General features: G+C 40.7%; 2 protein-coding genes across 3 annotated transcripts in view; one reads left to right on the forward strand and one right to left on the reverse strand.

The window, feature by feature from the left end:
* Positions 1-11: 11 nt before the first annotated feature.
* pkma (pyruvate kinase M1/2a) lies at positions 12-18806 on the reverse strand. 2 transcript variants are annotated; one of them, XM_022206512.2, is made up of 11 exons: positions 18663-18806; positions 11218-11402; positions 10670-10761; positions 7730-7861; positions 7421-7607; positions 7047-7317; positions 6590-6740; positions 6275-6427; positions 3575-3741; positions 1591-1772; positions 12-1327 (listed from the first exon to the last, which is right to left on the reverse strand). In XM_022206512.2, exons 2-11 carry the CDS (start codon positions 11372-11374, stop codon positions 1221-1223), a joined length of 1599 nt encoding a protein of 532 aa, XP_022062204.1. In that variant the 5' UTR covers positions 11375-11402; positions 18663-18806; the 3' UTR covers positions 12-1220. The 2 variants fall into 2 exon arrangements, with proteins under 2 accessions (XP_022062204.1, XP_022062203.1); XM_022206511.2 differs by lacking the exon at positions 3575-3741 and adding an exon at positions 4136-4302.
* A 149-nt stretch (positions 18807-18955) lies between these two features.
* Positions 18956-19182, forward strand: part of LOC110959593 (protein mono-ADP-ribosyltransferase PARP6) — a 331374-nt gene continuing 331147 nt past the window's right edge. Inside the window, exon 1 of the mRNA XM_051938616.1 lies at positions 18956-19082. The gene's annotated coding sequence lies outside the window, so the exon portion shown is untranslated. The remainder of the gene's footprint in view (positions 19083-19182) is intronic.

Genomic DNA, 19182 nt, shown 5'->3' on the forward strand with positions numbered 1-19182 from the left:
CAAGGCAGAACTTGAATAGGTGCTCATCTCTTTTATTGATGGAAGTCCAGTCTTGTAGGACAGCTCAGTACACCAGCTAGACAATATAATACCCCTTTACATTTAGTTAGTTCTTACACTCTAGCATCACAATCTAAAAGCAAGTTAAACACATGAGGACAGCTACAATGGGCCACCAGCATAGAAAGACAAGCAGAGGGATTCTACCCATCTTCCACTTTGACTCAGAGGGGCAGGGCATCATCTCTGCATTAGTCAATTGGGGGGAAAAAAAAAAAAAAAAAAAAGACCACAAAAGTGCTCTTTCATATCAGTCAACTTTCGAGAACCAGACATGATTCATAAGTGCCAACTTGGATATGATCCAAAGCAAAGAAACGTAAAGGCTTCATGATACATCTAACAACACCAACACAGTAACTAGCGCAAACACCTCTGGAGGGGACATCCAAAACTAACCTTTTTCTATAGTAGGACAAAATATAAGTAGCATTGGATGTCCTAAAACAAAAGTTCACCATTCACAAAAGTCAAGTATAATATAGAATGTAACATAGTCTTGAGTAGATTAGGAGTGCAACACTTACAGATACACTGAAATACAGTGAAAGCTGATGAGGACACTTAGACAGCACTACAGAAGGATCTGTTTGGGTGGAGAGGTGGAGCTAAGGCTGCGCTTGTGGGAGGAGCCCTTTGATATAGGATGCCACTATTTTGTTCGTTAAATCAGGAGAGGAGTGTGATTAGTGAACTGTTACAGTACTCAAGGTGCTCTGTTAACGTAAGCCAGCCCCGCCACCAACTCCACCTAAACAAGAGTTAGAATGCGCATGCACACAGACCAAGACGCATTCACTCAGACTTTCACTTTTAGTAATACAAGTGTTTCAGTGAATAAAATACAGCAGTTTGTGGTCAGGGTGTATTAATCTGAGGCCCTGAAGACTGGTTTGATTGAGAGAATCAGTGCGAAAGGAATGAAAATGTGGAATTGTATGGAACAAAACTCTACTCCCACCCAAAACAGCTCCCGAGCCACAAACGGTATACACTCTCTTTTATAATTTATTTGCATTTTTGCCTAAATGCTCATTTGTTGAGTCTGCGAACCCAGGAGTTGGATGAGAAGTGCTGTGAGCAGGAGTGAGGTGTAGGGTGGAGAGCTATGAAAGGTCAAGGAAGGTGGAGGGAGAAAGCAGAGCAGCGCTGTTGTCTGTTCAGGCCACCAGGACTACACGCATGGTGTTGGTGTAACCGGAGCCTGGACGCCAGCCAGTCAAGACGATGACAACATCTCCCTCTTTGAAGAAGCCTCTGGCCTTGCCTGGGAAATTAAACATGAAATGGTCAGCCAAGCTTTGCTAATTTGATGTATTAAATGCAGTTAAACAGTGTTCTGGGTCAAGGCTTGACAGCAAAAGGTGTGTGAAATAATTTTTCATTCAATGACTCCTCTAAGTTATGCCCTTGAAAACTGCATGGAATTGTAATTCATTTTTGGCCGCGTTTGTTTTCCAAAGATCACAAGTTGTTTGCCTGCACTGGCATATAATTATACAGGGTCTTAAAAGTGACACAGTTGCTTACCCATATCCATGGCAAAGTTGACACGCATGTCGACGTCCTCTGCCCACACATCGTTGGCAGGCTTGGTGTAGAGGACGGGGAAGATTCCACGGTAGAGGTGGGCCTGGCGAGCTGTCTGGGCATTACGGGTCACAGCGAGGATGGGGGCACGTGGCCTGTACCTGGAGATCAGGTGGGCAGACCTGCACAAAGAAAGACCTTCACTTACATTTTAAGTCATATAATTATTTCAACAAAGTGAATTCATTGCAGAAATTATGGAGATAAACACCTTAATATGTTCAATGCAAAAATACTGATTAAATCCTGCAGAGCAGCTCTATGGCAAAATAAAAAATAAATAAATAAAGTATGCAAACCCCTCATCTGGTGAACCATTAAGAGCTACCTGGTATTCTGCATTAACAGGTAATAAAATGTGATAATGGTCCAAGTGGAAATCATAAATAAACACATTTTTAGGATAATCACAAGCAAACAAAGTATTTGGTGTCTTTACTGAATGTGCTCATTAAAACTTGAAGCCTTCAATTTAAGTATCTGACCAAACTTTTGGCAGCAATGATAGGACGCCTGGTATGAAAAGCACTTGGTCACCCCATGTAGGAGTGTAATCTCCAGTCCCATGTATCTCTGTTGTACTAAGGTCTGTGATAACTTAGTAATTTAGGATCACTGTTGCATCATCCAACTTTAGCTGGCAGACTGCCATTGGACGATGTTTTCATGTTTTGTATACAATACATTTCTAAGCCATAATGTTGTGTTCTTCCCGAACAGAATCTTAATTTCACCGGTCTATAAAACACATACACTGTCCCAGTAGTGTTGAGGAGCATCAAGATGCTCTTTGAAAAACTAAAGGTTTCAGTGAGCACTCTGTCATGTCCCTTGTAAGCAACCTGAATCCAACTAGCATTTGCTCATGTCATTAGCCTCAGGGTTTGCACACCTTTTCCAAATGACTGTACATTCACAGCAGAACGTACAAAATCTTGACTTGCATAATGTTTGTAGCACTGTGTAAATCAATGACGTCAATACCTAACACATATAAATTAACCCCATGCAGATGGATTCTTGCAAGTAGTAAGTCAGTGTGATTAAAAACTTAACAACCAGGCACCACGCTTAAGTGTTCTCAGATCGTTTGGCTTATTTAGACGTATTCTCAGGTTTAGAGCCTGTATGCTGGAGATCAATTTTGTTACATGCAACTAGATGAATAAAAACAACCACAAAATATGTACTTCCACCCTAACAGGTTCAACAAAACTAACAGGAGAAGCAGAGAACACAAGTCTAAACTTGTAAACACCCTTACAGTTCTGAGAGATTGAGGCAGCCAAAACAACAACACTTTGGTGTATGATGGTGTGTGCTGAAGATTAACATCATCAGCACCAGTAGCCCAAAAGGTGTCCACTCTCAAACACTCAAAACATTCCTGGTGAATCAGTCAGGGCTGTATTGTGAAATCAATTTTTTGCTGCAGTTTTATTGGGGAAGCTACCCATAACTAACAGCCATGCTGGCAAGCTTCTATGTACAGCAAGTGACATTTATATTACCACTGATTTCCATTAATATTTTCATATGAATTCATATAGACAACAATTTTAGTGAATTTAAAAAGGGAGCTTTGCACTGGACTGATGAGAAAGGTCTCCGTACCAGATATCACAATTTTTTACATAACCACTGACAATATGAACAGTGTGAAAGGTGGACACCTAACCTGGGCTAATGACATTTCCCACTTTTATTCTGAAAGAGTTGCTATCTCTACCTCCTCACATAAAAATGCACATTTCTCACTCTCTCACACACACACATACACACACTAAATTCAAGGGGGGATATCCAAGAGCATACTGGGTACTGGAGGGAGAATCAGGAGCTGTGTTAAACAGACTAGCATGTGTCTGGCAACACCTTACCTTTAGGACCAGGATCATTTCGCATCCATCCCTCTCTTTCTTACCTCCCAGTCTTAGTGAGAACAATGATGGCACTAGCACAGCATTTGAAGGATGACTCGACAGCTCCAGCAGCTACAGCCTCTGAAGGGTCTCTGGTCAGATGGGAGTGTCTCCTCAGCTCCTCGAACAGCTGTCTGTGGAAGGTGGCAGCCTCGGCCTCTCGTGCTATCTGAGCCCCGAAGGGAAGGGTGGGGGGTTACTCTCAATCACTCCACATTAAGGCACTCACACCACTGGGAGAGACTGGTAAACATGTAGCTAGACTCCTGGTTAAACAAATGTAGCCAGTGAAGCAAATTAGGAGATAAAAACATCAATCAAGTCAAAAATAGGGAAAAGAACTGAGGGGTATATCTGCAAATTTCTGCCTTTTAAAACCAACATTTTCATCTTTAAAACTTGTTCACTCTGGCAAAAAAATAAATCAACCAATGGTCTAGTTTGTTTGCCGTCTCTCCCAGTTACTCCCTTTGTCAGTACCTGAATCTGGCCCTACTCTCCCTCTCAGACTCTTCAAGAACCAGTGACCTCCATGACCTGCCAGGACCAGATAACCTGCCTACCTTCCAGAGCCTGTGAGCACAATGATCGCAGAGGCTAAGCTCTTAAAGGAGGCCTCGACAGCGCCGATTGCAATGGCCTCAGCGGGGTCTTTGCAGTGCGGCGTGGAACGACGCAGGTCCTCAAACACCTGCCGGTGGAACATGGCTGCCTCGGCTTCACGAGCAATCTGGCACATGTAAGGGCAAGATGCATCGAGGAGAGGCATTCCCACACCAAGCACACACGGGTGTAAAACAACAACAACAAAAAGACATATAGAAAGGGAGAAAAGACAGGAACATAGGGGACACAATTGGACAAAGTTAAGAAGACACAGAAAAACAAGTTGAAGTAAAAGAAAGACGGAATGAAAACAGAGGGGCAGTCAGTAGAAGAGTTTAGGTGTGCAGTTAGTGGGAGGAAATAAGGAAACATCAACGTTAAAACGTTACCACAATCATCTGCATATTAAATTTTAATCACTGCAATACTAGCTGTTATTCTACAGTTAAAACAACTACACTATTGAAAATAGACTACTTTACCTTAACATCAAAACATTAAATAATCAAGCTAGGTTAGATCAAACTAAATGTTCTTAAAAAACTATTGAAAAACTTGACTTGTGTAAACTGGGAGGTATAAAGCTAGCTGAGGTTTAAGAGGCCACACACTGCACACAGAGTTAAAGAGGTGGTTTAAAACAGCCCAGAGAAACAAAGAAGACAAGTGTTTGAGTGTCTGAAGTAAATGAGGGGAGGAAAAAAAAACAAAAGAAGCAATACTTGTTAGCAACAGTTGCTTGGAAGCAGTGTTAGTGAGTGTGATTTTTTTTCTAACAAAATGAGCAACTTGAGGTAAACCAAGGTTGAAGTTTACTCTGGATTCTCAGGCAACCCATGCGGCATGAGCAGAAGGGCTGCAAGCTCAAAGACAGAGCTCAGTAGGACTGCTGAGTCACTCCTGCATCTGTATTGCAGTGTAACTGAACAGCGAAAGTTAGCCAAGGAAGACCAGAACAATGAAGACCTGGCATAACTGCATTATCCATCCATGCAATTCATAATTATGGTTTGCTATTGTGATTGAAATATTTATGGTCTTGGGTCTAAGACTTGAAATAGACATTTTGTTAGTGTCTGTCCCTGACTGAAAAAAATGCAGGTATTTCAGATACAAACTTTAAGACAAGTCCCAAATTCCCCATAGCCATGTCACCGATTGATAATTTAAGCTTAACAAAATACAGAAATAAACTTTTTTTTTTAGATAACGCAGTGACTGAACATTGCTCTGTGCAGAAAAATCCAAATGCAGTATCACTCATAACTCCCTTTTCATCAGCTTAAACTTCGTTTATGAATCCAAACATGTATGAAGGGGTAAGTCGTCGATGCACCGTAAGTCTTCACTGATGAAGAGCGGAGCAGACCAGTTTGAAGATACCATGGCAAATGAGGAAGTGGTACAGAATAACAGCTACAGTGAATTAGTTTTATCAAGAGGTGCAGGCAACATGCTTTTACTTTAATTTTGATAGAAAGCACCAGCATGCAATCAAAGAAGGTTGCAACCACAGGCACATTATGGTGTGAACATTATGCAGTGGTTTAGCCACTTAAAACATCTACACAGTTTGTTTTAATATCCCAGGGATGAAAGAGTAATGCTGTACCTACTCTGTATTATGTCAATACAATTATTCTCAACTGATTTTTTTTTTAATAGTGACTAACAATTTTTGGATTACTCATTAGCATGCATAAATGGAAGTAAATATCTAGTTGAATAATGATTGGATGTAAAGATCTCGAAAAGATAGAAACATGCAGTTGGCCTCCTGTCAGCATTTGAAATTGGTCAGATGGGAAGAAAGAAAGCTGTGCCAATGAGCGATCGAATGGCAAGTGGCAGGTATGTTCAGGTGAACACAAAAAAAAAAAATAAAAATAAAAAATCAGGGAACAAGAAAGTGTAATCTCCCAGAAACTGATTTTTTTTTTCTCTAACCCAATTTTTAAAAATGAAAGAATTATACATCATGCAAGATATAGCTAATTTATCCAATCAGTAAGCTATACTTATTTTAATTAAAGGACTCAGTGTGATTTTAGATAGGTTTCTCCAATGTTTATTATAGCTAAAATAGATCAACTCACCATGTGCTGTGTGCGTACTGCCTCCAGAGGGTAGTCTCCCTTTGCAGTCTCTCCACTCAGCATGATGCAGTCGGCTCCATCCAGGACAGCGTTAGCTACATCACTGCCCTCAGCACGGGTGGGTCTAGGCTTCTTGATCATACTCTCCAACATCTGAAACGTTTAGGAAAATTAGCCTGAGGCTGCCATGCTTTAGACTGTTGTTGCTGCACATACTTACACTTGAGAATCCTACATGAGATCATGTCTAAGTCTGTATTATGTACAGGTACTCTCCCGGAGGAAATAAAGCTTAAGAAATACAGTATATCTGACCTGAGTGGCACATGTGATCGGCTTGCCAGCTCTGTTGCAGCGACCAATCATCATCTTCTGGGCTAGGAAGACCTTTTCTGTGGGGATCTCAATACCCAGGTCACCACGGGCAACCATGATGCCATCGCTGGCCTCCATGATCTCATCAAATCTGCAAGACAGGCAGACAATTACATGCAGTTACACCCCATAGTAACCAGCTGTGAGTAGTATCAAAGGTGTGTGAAAGAGGTGGCTTTATTAAACACTGCTTTTAAGGTCTCTTCACAGCCTGGACTTTGCCTTCCTAACCACCAGCATTTACATCCGTGGACAATCTATTTTGATAAGGTCTTGCTCCTCAGCCAACCCAATAACAGACAATATAACTGCAAATATAGCACAAATGCACCGGCTGACCCAGATCTGCACACTAAGAAGAACGTTGCTGAAGACAATACTTCATCCACATACACACCTGCGAACACCTTCGTGGTTCTCGAGCTTGCTGATGATCTTAATATTTTTGCCTTTCTCTCCCAGTACTTCTCTGACAGCATGTACATCTGCTGCTTTGCGAATGAAGGAGGCAAAGACCATGTCAACTCCCTGTGCCACACCAAACTGCAGGTCCTTGATGTCTTTATCTGAAACGGCAGGCAGGTCGACAGCAGCACCGGGGAGATTGACTCCCTTCTTACTGCCCAGAGTTCCCCCGTTCTCAATCTCACATATGAGGAAATCAGAGCCTGAAGAGACAAAAAAAAACCCAACAACATAATATTAACACAGAGCAGTTACACTGGAGATTTTATGTATTTGACTATTTATGTTTACTAATTTCTAACTCACCAATCTCCTTAACCTGCAGGGATATGAGTCCGTCGTCAATGTAAATTTTGCTGCCAACTTCCACCACATTGGTGATGTTCTTGTAGTCCAGCCACAAGACATCATCACTGCAGTTTTCTTGGAAAGCATCGTCCAAGGTAATCTTGATGGTGTTGCCCTTCTGCAGCTCCACCTCAGCTGTGCCGCTCTGTCACACCATTAAAAGGGTATAATGTTACTTTTCTTCTGGTTTGCTTTTCATGTAAAATGTTTCTGAGTCAAAGTTATAATGATTTCTGTTTTGTTGTGATGGAAACATGTTTAACTCACTCCCTTGATGAGACCAGTCCTGATCTCTGGACCCTTGGTGTCCAGGGCAATACCAATAGGTCTGTACTGGATGCTGCCAGGCTCGAAGCTCTCAGATGCCTCCCGCACGTTCTTGATCGTCTCTGCATGGTACTATAGGAAATGAGATTTTAACATGTTCAAATATCCAGAGACAACACTGATGATACAGCACTACACAGTTTGAGTTTTGATCAAACTTGTGAACTTTATCCTGCTGTTCTATTCTTTAATCTTTGATTGATATCATGTACACCGATTAAAAATAGAAAGCACCATTTTACAAAGCCAATACTATGAGTTACTGTGAGATGCTGGTTTCACCATGCAAGCATAAAAATCAAACTGGAGCAACTTAAAGACAAGGTACATGTGACAACTCACAGCCATAAACATGGCTCATACTGTCACCATCACAGTGGGGTCATGCAGTTCTCTCTACCAACCTAACGGACATGTTTAGAGCACCTACACCTTAATTTTATGATGCATAATCTCCATGTTCCGAGAATGCACCGTCTGCTGCCGTAAGTGTCTATTATAAGGAAGTCTGCGAAGGAAGTGCAGTGTTTCTAAAGAGGAAATTCTTCAGTGAAGTCGGTGAACAACACTCACAATAAAGCCGAACAGTCTAAATCCTAGCACAATTGTAAGTGTAAACAGACTTCAAATAGTTTTGTGTAAAATCATTACTCCTGCTCTGTTGTTCATATCATCAAAGGCAGATTATAATTCCATCGAAAAGAATTACAGAAACAATGACCAGTGGGTGAACTTTTGCCCTGGAAATGTTGCTGACAGTAACAATCCTTGCTACAGGGGCCGACATTTGCTAAAATGCTGTGGGAAAATGCTGATAGGAAAAAAAAAAAAAAAATCAGCACTATCGTGTTTTTAATACAACTAAGTTTGCTCTTCGGTGAAGGCTCGTCAACGGGTAGTGCAGTAAGCATGTGACTTTGAAGACGGCTTCCTGCTGCACATGGCTTATGCTGTCCACCTGGGTAGCCAGAGCTTTCAGTAATAACTTAAGTGGCAGGTAATCACTTTGGCTGACTTACACTGCCCTTGCTGCACTATGACTAAGGAAAAACCTGGTTGGTCTCATCATCAGCATAAACAAAAGATATTTTTATGGAAAGCATCAAAACATTTACATTCGTTATCAAAATAAGTCCAAGATAATCCAACAGCGTTTGAAATGCAAACTTTAAAAACACAGCTTCAGAAAGGTGAAATAAGATGTGAATTGGGTGGCATGCTATTTTGGCTTCTGTTAACCTGCACTGTACTGCATTCTTTTTATATTAAGAAAGGTCGACAGTGTCCTGTTTTATGGCCAATGCAACGTGCAGAAAGTGACATTTAACAGTACGTTATCTGTATAAGTAGGTCAGGGTCACGCATGTGTAATTTATGTCCTATTCCAGTGTAAAGTGAAGCTCCAGTTGATGTTAAAATTTAAATCCTTTGATATTATTTATGCTAGTTTTGAAAGACTCGACTTTCTGAATTTTGCCAAATACTTTTCACTTGCCATTCCAGTTAACAGACTAATGTCAGGCATGGTTTCTGTACACACAAGCCTAAAGTATCTGGGCATGCCGCCTGCTGAGTAGATAAAGGTGGAGCAGATGACTTATTTATAGCACCCCAAGCTAACAATGCCCTGGTATCTTTTGGCTCTTCCCAAAACCACTGCAAAACTTGGCCTTTCTGAAACAACTAAACACACACAAAACACGGATCATTTTCACTGAAGAGGACTTAAAAATTGCTCAAACTGAATTAATCATTGCTATTTTAAGCACCTGTGATTATTATTATTCTTTTATTCATCTACACAAGTATTTTCAAAATGCCACAGCAGTTCACCTTTATGTGCGACATGCATCACATCTGTTAATGCCGTCAAATTACATTTTAATGTGACAGCTAAAAAAATTCAATAAAGCAAACCAGTAGCATCTAAATCAAATGTCATTTTACAAAAACTGATCTTAATGTCAGATAATTTATGACGCAACTCTACTGAACGATTGAAATTGATTTCACCGTTTTCATTTATAGATATTTCTTATAGATTGTAAAACCCGTTGATAAATATGACGAAACTCTAGACAGGACTTTCTAACATCTCACTACAGAAGCCTGAGGGTCAGAGTCAAGTTGTCCACAAGGTTCCACTAATCTCAGCTAACTGCTTCATTGCACTGTATAAGCTGATGGCAGGCAGTCAATCAGTCTTCCTGTGTCCCCCGAGCTTCCACCTTTAGGATTTGCCAGTTATGCCTGGTAAATATTGGCCGCACTAAATCGTTTAAGCTCTTTTTGTTCTGTTGAGTAAAAAGAAGCATTTTTTAAATTGACAACTGGTTCAACAAGGAACGCTACGCTCCCAACCAGAATATAAGCTGGGACACACAAAGAAAAGAGAATTTCACCATTGATCAACAAACTTTATTATACATTGAAACAATGGTCTGATAGTTTGCAAAGACTCAAATATTGCATCAGTTGTGAGTTCAACTTTGCTACCTAGCACAAATTTTTATCTCCAGTAAGTTAGCTTTACTTTTTCTTCCATTCATGCCCACTGGCTTAGTCTTGCTTAGAGTGCCAAGCTGATTACAGTTCACCAGGAATTACATGCTTCTTCATTGTGAGCCTGTTGACTGTCTACTTTCACTATACCTGTTACACAAAGAGCTATGAACACTGCTTGAAAAAGCTGACAAAGACAGACGAGAAGAGGCAAAGATTGCCTCAAAGCGCCACATACTAACCGATATCCTTCTGTGATAAAGCACACAATCATGTTTGATAGACATAATCAGCACAGTTGAAATGTGACTTAACCTTATGAACCTTAGCAGTCCTTCAACACATTTACACAGCAGAAAGAAATATAGAAAGCCCCACCTCATGTGTGCCATGGGAGAAGTTCAAGCGAGCAATGTTCATTCCAGACTTGATCATCTCCTTCAGGGTATCCACAGAACGAGAGGCTGGCCCTGTAGGCAGTTGAATCGAAAGGAAGAGATTGAAAAAAATAGCATGATTTCAATTTTCACAAGAGTATGCTGCAGTGCAAACTTGACATTTTAGCCAACACCTTTGTATTTATATGTTCATGCAGCACAGTATGAAAGAGAAGACACACTGCTGTGAATTTAAAATCTCAATATGGTATTGCAACTTCTGTTGCTCTTACACAAGTAAATAATTGTGATCAAAAATGTGATTATCAAACTTAAAAGCAAAATGTTATAATAAGTAATAGTATTAATGGGGATGATGCTAAGACTAAGAATCAGGGTGTAAAACATGAACTGTCCTTTAGATGTATGAATGCGATACATATGCTCTCTTGAGAAGCAAATACAACACTACAGCACGGTAGTTATATCTGCTAATGTTTAAGATGCTGTAAAGGTTTGTCTTTAAGAGTGCAAACAAAAATCACCAACCAATGGTGCAGATGATGCCAGTGTTGCGTGCAGTGGTGGGCTCGGAGTCAATGTCCAGCAGGCACATGTGTTCCAGGAAAGTGTCAGCCATGGCAGCGTTGAGCTGCTGTGTCTGGATGAAGGCAGAGCCCATGTCTGCAGACTTTGCGAGAGGCATGATGTTCTCTGGTGCAACTGGAGAAGTCCTGCACAGAAAAAAAAAAAAGACAGTTAATATAAGATATTAATGTCAACAGATGCTTATGAAAATACAATTGGTTGAATATTAGAAGTTAAAAGCCTCAAGATAAACAGTTGGTGCCTCAAACCATAGAAGAAGAAAGGAGGCAAATAGGGCATGCCAGCATTTTATACAGAACAGAAAGGATTTTAACATTTATGCAAAACAGGCGTGTAAGCAGGCAGGCAACTGTGACAGGCCACACACAGTAAAACAGCTGAAGAACAGTCAGACCTTTACAGCACTGGATACGAGGTAGAGTTCAGGTCACAATGTGGATTTACTTATGTGCACCTTAATTACTTGACAGAGTTAAAAGTTCATTTTCTACTAACTCAAGCGAACATGTGATTTAAAATTTTTTTTTAACTTATCGTTACTCATCAAACTGGACTGAGCTATAACAAATGTGTGGATTTCCTTCCTCTAAATACATTGCAAAAGATGATTTCTAAATCCTGTAGTGTTTGCATATCTGTCAACTGGCTTGCATTCTTCTTCTTCCCTGACTTCTGTTGGCACATTGCAACATATCTTAGGGTATCACTGCCACCTGTATTCCCGCAGAATATTGCAAAATTATTGTTAGGAACATATACTGTGTATTTTATGTGGTTTCATGTGTGTTCATGATATCATTAAAATGGGTGACCACTTGCTGAAGAACAGAGCCTAGAGGTCACGAACTCTGCAATTCCACATGGAACCTTTAAGTGTATCCATTTTAGTTTTCAGCCACAGAAACTAAAAAATATTTCACTTAAAATTGAGATTATGAAATGTGACTACTACCATGCTATATCAATAGTGGATTATTGTGAGCACATATTTTGCAAAAAAACTGTCTTTTCTTGAAGGTTGTTGCTAGAGGTACGGGTCCGGACCCGGACCCGTACCCGTAGCCTGTGGACTACAGATACGGCACTTTCCATTTGCCAATCAGATACGCGAGATCTGGTCACGTGACTCCCGGTAGACTCTAGCGGTACGGACCCGTAGCATCGGTACTACAGGTACGGACCCTAAACCTGACCCTAACACGAACCCTAACCTTAACCTTAGCTTACCTTTCAACAGTTTGCAGTGGTTAGCAGCTTCTTGAATCGCGAGACTCGCGTACGGGTCCGTATCTGTCTGGCAAATGGAAAGTGCCGTATCCGTAGGCCACAGGCTACGGACGGGTCCGTATCTGTAGACACTACCTTTCTTGAATTACTCTTTAACTTAGGGTTGCACAATCAGTAGTGAATAAATGCACACTACTGACAACTGGAAAAAGCAGGAACAAACTGTTTGCTGTTTAGCAACCAACACCTAAAGGTTGATCTGAAATGCAAAGGAACATATTTAGGTTGACAGTAGCACGCTGCACTGTCTTTACAACCTGTACTGAGAACACAGTAGTGTAGCTCTTTCAGCTGCTATAACACACTGGATATTCTGTTCCCCCTCCCACTTTGCCGAGTCACCCATGGCAACGACACCATCACGAAGCTCGTCTAGGGGGCTGGACTTTCCAAGCTTTCATCACGACACTTTCAGTACTCTGTTCTAGCCAAAAAAAAGGCCAAACATATAGTCTAAATAGTGGAACCAATGAGGTATTGCATAAAATCCTGTGCTCTACTAAATGGCTCAATACAGTCAGTTTAAAACAGGGTGCGCAGATGTGTGCACATTATCTTTTGTTCCCCTAAATCTATCCAGGACAGAGACTGTGTGAGAACTCACTGACTTTAGGTCATGTTTCAACCACCACCGTAGGTGTATTTCAGCGGGGTGTGGCATTGCGTATCTATATGGTGAGGAATGCCACTTCCTATACAGCTCTTATTTCTGTGGTTATATAACTACAACACTGACACAGAAATCTCTCACAGAGCAGTCAATCTGGCAGTACAGCAGGTCACAGAAAACTCTGCAATTTGAGCACTGGGACTGTGTGTGATGAAGTGGTCATTTGGTCAATCTGTAACTGTGCTGTGCCTGTACTGGGGTCCAAAATAACCAGACATGCAGCTTTATCAAATGTTTTTTTTTTTTTATTTTTTTTTAAGTTCACTGAGGTCAAGTCCTTGCTTCGTCAAAATTCTGCTTCAATAAATGCCTTGAAGTTTGCAATTTCACTGAGGGGACTACTTACATTTTTGAACTGCAATACAATGTGGAACCAGACTGTGATGGTCCCATAAAAGCCACACAATATGAGAATAGTACATAAAATAATGTACATGGCCGTAATTTGTAAGTTTATATGGCACTTTCCAAACTACAGCCGGTTATAGAAGTGGGTTACAACACTAGTGACTGATTAAACACTGAAATAAAACCAGAGACAATTATAGCAATAAAAGTAATCACTAAAATAAAAAAAAAAGTTATGCAATTAATATTATAAATACACCTACATAACTTTTATAATTATATACAATCACCATTGCCCAAGTGCAAACACAGACCACAGTCCAAAAATCTAGTGGAGAGATTATGTTACCTCAGTGTAAATTATGCAGTCAAGGACAATTCAATCACCAACACTCTCACTGGCTGATCCTTTGGCAGAGCAACAGGTTTACAACTTGATATCTTTTTAGGGCAACTACTCCCTAACCCTTTTCTGATTTCTTCTACAAAGTAGCAAGATCTGTTCTAAAAGTATTTTTCAATATCAGCCACTAGCAAGACACAAAGACTGATTCATTAAATAAAGCTTGGCTTTGGAACACCGAAAGAAGATGGAAATTTTCGGGTGGAGTAACTGCAACTGACGGCACGTCCATTTTTCCACTGAGAAAAATCTGTTGAATTAGAAAGCAACACTAGCGGTCTGATTTCCTCTTACTCATCACATCACAAATACAGCATGGTGGGGGGATTGCAGGCAGAGCCACTCTACCAACAGGCTGCTTCAACAGGAGCTCCTCGCTGATGATGTAACATTTCCATCAATGGGACAGACCAGTGCTGTACGTGAGTGCAGTCACATCCCACTACTGCAACACACACAACCACCAAGTGGGCTAAACCACTGCAAAAGACTGCAGAGGGGGGAAATTGTGTGTCATGTGTGTTTAATAATTTTCTGTTTAATTAATTTATCATTTTATGACCATTTGTTGAAGAAATGAGGGGAAAAAAAAAAGTACAGTACTGCTACAGCAGAGATGGACTATTATCTCACACTTTAAGTGGAAAGAAACACTTTGTTGGTGATTACTTTTGAAATGTGGGCATATGTTGTTACTCTGTTGCATATTTGTTTAATTATTAGTCATTTGGTGTTTTAGTGACTTATCAGAGGCATGAATTTCTCCAAAGAATAAGAATCGGAAATAAATTATCTGCACATGCTAATAACAGCAGCTGGTAAAGTAGCTTTCTGATGAAGACATCACAATTTCGCAATTTAATGCAATCCTAATAGTAATGCAATATTGACAGTTGCAATTGCAAAACATAAAGACGATGCACAATTGTCAGAGAGTAAGCTGGAGATCAGGTATCAAGCCCCTCCCTTCAGAAGAGGCTGTATCTCTTGGCCACACATGTACACTACAAACTAGATGCAAGTCCAAAAAATTCCCAATACTACTAATAGTAATAAATCTTGCTCCATACACAACAAAACAACACTTGCTTCAGATATCACTGCTATACAACAAAGACATCTGATCGTTTTCCCTAACATCTTTTTGTTTTTCCCCTTCATCTGGATCATGACTTCATTTCTTTTCCCACAAAGCAACCTGAGAGATTACCAAATGTCATGACTTATTTTGTGTTTGGTCTGTTTCCATTCAGCACATTCTGAGGATTTCAAATGTACATTCACCACAATTTCACTGAATATCTTTTGCTTAACTGCGGTGACAGAAGGACAGGATCAAATTTCTTGGGACAAAAATATAGTAGCTTGTATGTTCATATATGCACTTCTAGCAATGTGACCTCAAATGCTGCTTGCATCCTCAGGTGAGGTGTTATTTTTGGAGCAGATGGAATATTACTAGCAAAAGAAGCACTTCTTTGTGATATTACTTTTGAAACTCATGTAAAGACTATCCCTCATTAAGTGCAGCAATAACTTGCTTTATTGGAATCAATAAAAAGGTACCAATAAAATCATATCAGCCCGTCTGTCTGTTCCAGCTTGCCAGTCCCTGGTTGTTATGGAAACACATCGGCAGTAATGGCTCACTGATGGACATAAATAGCGTGCATGAACCCAGGACAGCCAGTGACTAGCAGCCACAGGCCAACAGCAGCCATAGTAACCCTGACACAGATGCAGGACGAACTTTAGAGCTGGCTGCTAATAATCCTCTTCAATCCCTTCCCAACATATCTAGCTTTGTAACATACCTTCCCGTCACTATCATTTCCTTCCTTTCTAAACCATGTTCTTGTCACTTATCGATAAAATATGCATGTGCAATGATTAACAGACAGGTATCCTAGCTGTCAGGGTGGCATCACATTACCATCACCTACTATAGATGTGGCTGGATCATGGTGATCAGCCAGTGGTTGCAGTCTCTTACACCAACTCAACAAAGGTTGTACTACATACCCCCAGTAGATCTTCCTGTTCCTCCTAGGGACAACCAAGCACGTTACTATCAATGACCTCCACAGCCACCCCAGTGTGCTGGAGCTTCCAATGCCAGTGAATAAAGCAGTCCCTGCAACAGCAGAGCCGATCGCTCCAGCACGCGTGCATATGTGTAACACTTCCAGGAGCTCAAGAGTAAATCCAGTCAATGAGGATGAAGGACATGGAGAGCTCCTGCTGTGACTGGGCAATCGCCACGATCAGAACTAATGGACGTACATGAGACTTGACTCTGGCAATTCACAGAATTGTCACGTTAGTATAATTACCAGTCCAGGTCATACTACACCTCAGGGCTAAAAAACAAAGCATTGGCTTTTTATAACACAGAACATGCGTTAGTAGTGTATAATACTTGGAATATACAATGGTACTTATAGTATGTTGCTTGTAAAGTCAGCTTGTAGTGAACCATACAAACCTGAGGTGGGGTATAAGCACATCACACAGAAAGCAAACACCTGTCGTTAAATTGAGCATTTTGTCAGCTCAACACAAGTATGTCTGTGGTGTCAAAGTTATACCTACAACTGATTGTGTTAGCCCTATGTGAAATTAGTCATCACACGTGCAGCTACAGTGGTAGAGACTGCACGGGAGCAGTGCCAGCTGGGCAAGGCGTGGCCTCTTGCACCAGCCTCTTAAGTTATCTTACCACAAAGCAGGTAAGAGCACAAATCAAATAACTGCAGTATCAGGAGAAATCCACAATTCATAATCAATTTTGCAAAGTGCTGGGTACTTGTCATAGTCCTTTTTAGGCCAGACAAACACCAACAACTCCAGATAAAACTACAACAATAAGATATACTTAGTTTATTTTACCAGCAGTTCATATCTGTGGATGACTAAGTTCCAGAGTCTGGATTTACAGATAAGGTTTTTGAACTCTCATTGAGTAAGAAGTAACTTTGACTTGGAGATAATTTTGACAAATCCCTGAAGTTTATTATAAGAAATCCCCAAAATTAGAGCTGAACAAATGATAGATTTCAAAGAAAAGTCCAAGGCTGCTATTTCAGATATACATTATGCAGCACAATGAACCCAGGATTTAAGCTGCTGTGTCAGTGGTTTAAAAATGTCATGTTGTCGTCTTGTGACAAATAATACTGATTGTATCTTGTCATAATGCTCCACCACGTTTGAAACCTACCCTTGTGAATGCTGAATTGAAGCTTTGACTTTTGACTTTAATATCTCAAGTCAAACTACAAGTAAAAAAATCTGTCAGGAAAATCTCAATTGAATATTTTCCACAAATCATTTCATACAACAAGTGACCGACTCACCAAAGTAGCAGGCACTTCAGCAGAACTCCACATCATTTGACATTATGACCTGACATTTCTCTTGAGTTACAGACTACATTTTGTCAACAGACCCTTCAGTCAGGAAGGGCACAGCAATGACCAGAGTCTGCAGCATTTTGTCACACACATAACAATGGTTTCTGGCTATATAACAAAGCATGCATGCTGTGCTGCAGGCCCGACCACAGCAGATCAATTTTAGATCACATTTCAATTTAAAATGCAACTTCAGACAAAGACCTTTAGGCCAATCCTACTCTCCTTTTTTGAGAAAACACTGACAAAGATGATACAGCGATCACACACCAATTATAGCTTAAAGTGCCAGGACGAACCAAACAGCAGGCTGAGCCCTGCCTTCATGCGTGTGTATCCAGTGTCAACAGGGCCTATCATTTGTGGCACCACTGCAGCAAGCCACTGCAATCAGGCTGCTAAGGCAATATACACATTTTAAGCTACCATTAATCATAGCACGGTTATTAACAACTATATACCTGATATGGTGCAGATTAATTTAAAGCATTTCCGAGGACATACTGCAGGAAAGGAAGATGAAGAGGAGAAGGAACGTGATGAATTTATCTTTTAGCACGAGCTATATAACGTCAAGGAAAACAATAATAACATGCGGCTTTAGATAATGTATTGTATATTAGTGGTCGTTCATTTATGCCCATCTGTAAGTTACAAATTTATTTAAAGTTACGCTGCAGACGATGCAGTAAAGGTCACGTTCTCATCTGCGTCACATTTTCCTGATTGAGAGACATCACGGAGACTGTCCAATGGGAGGCCGAGAAACGCAGCGGCCACACCCACAACACGAGGCATCAGGAAGCGACTCCAGTGTTCAAGACCTCCTATATCACAGTTTGTGTCATTAATGCAGATATATTAGCGCGGTTGTACAAAAAAACGCGTGTTACCAGTTCGCTACATAAACAGCTGCTCAGTGCCGAAGCACATTCCTTCACTTTGTCCATCTATTAACTGCATTTTGAAGTCAGAAGGTTGTTTAGATATACACTAAGCGAGCATAGCAGGGCTTTTAAATGATTTATCCAAGCTGTCCTGATGTATTAGCATGTTTGGACATTATTTAATTTGTTGAAAATGGCATTTAGTAATAAAAAAGTAGCTACAACGACCGACTCATACATTACCAAACTTACCTCCGCGCAGGATGTAGCTAAAGAAAAACGACAGTAATGTGGCAGCTCAGTGCTCCACGGGCTATCAGTTCACTTCTAAGGAAAGTTAAACGAAACACGGTGCAGCCTCTGCTCAGGATACCAACCTTGTCTTGCGATAGAAGTGCCTCGACCGATGAAACAGCCGGAACAGTGAGAGAAAAGCTCAAGGTGATCTCCCTAGTTTTCACTCTGCGGAACTACTTTCTCGGGATGCTGAGACGTATCCATCCGAGAGGGTATAGACACAAGAAAAAGAGGTGCGCTGGCTTCAGACAGTTATAGCAGCCGCAGTCATCACTGCGAAGTCGAATAAATTGTTTTTTTTCAGTGCCACCTCTGTGGAAAGTCCGATAATAGTGAAAACTAAAAACGCGGAAGGATACACAAATAGCTCGTAGAAGTGCTTGGCAAAGTTCGGCAGCCAATAGGGGCGGGTGAATGCATCAGAAGAGCGTGGACAGCGACATGTGACTGTGGATGGCGTGGGGTAGTTTCCTGGAAAAAAAAACGCAGCGGTTTGTCTAGTATGTATATTTGATGTGCTGCCCGTTTTGATTATCATGTATGAGGTTCTAATGAAGGATATTTAATGTCATAGCATTTGACGCCATTATCATTCAGGAA

The sequence above is a fragment of the Acanthochromis polyacanthus genome, chromosome 2, assembly GCF_021347895.1.
Source record: "Acanthochromis polyacanthus isolate Apoly-LR-REF ecotype Palm Island chromosome 2, KAUST_Apoly_ChrSc, whole genome shotgun sequence".
In the NCBI taxonomy this organism is placed as follows: domain Eukaryota; kingdom Metazoa; phylum Chordata; class Actinopteri; family Pomacentridae; genus Acanthochromis; species Acanthochromis polyacanthus.

What these genes read in the sequence shown, in the direction of transcription:
- pkma (XM_022206512.2), bottom strand. Translation starts at nt 11,374, where the DNA reads ATGCCTCTCGCAAAGTCTGCAGACATGGGCTCTGCCTTCATCCAGACA. An exon ending in CGATCACATGTGCCACTCAG is followed by an intron (nt 6,428 to 6,589) that starts GTCAGATATACT and finishes TAAACGTTTCAG; the next exon opens with ATGTTGGAGAGTATGATCAA. An exon ending in CAGTACGCACACAGCACATG is followed by an intron (nt 3,742 to 6,274) that starts GTGAGTTGATCT and finishes TTCGGGGCTCAG; the next exon opens with ATAGCACGAGAGGCCGAGGC.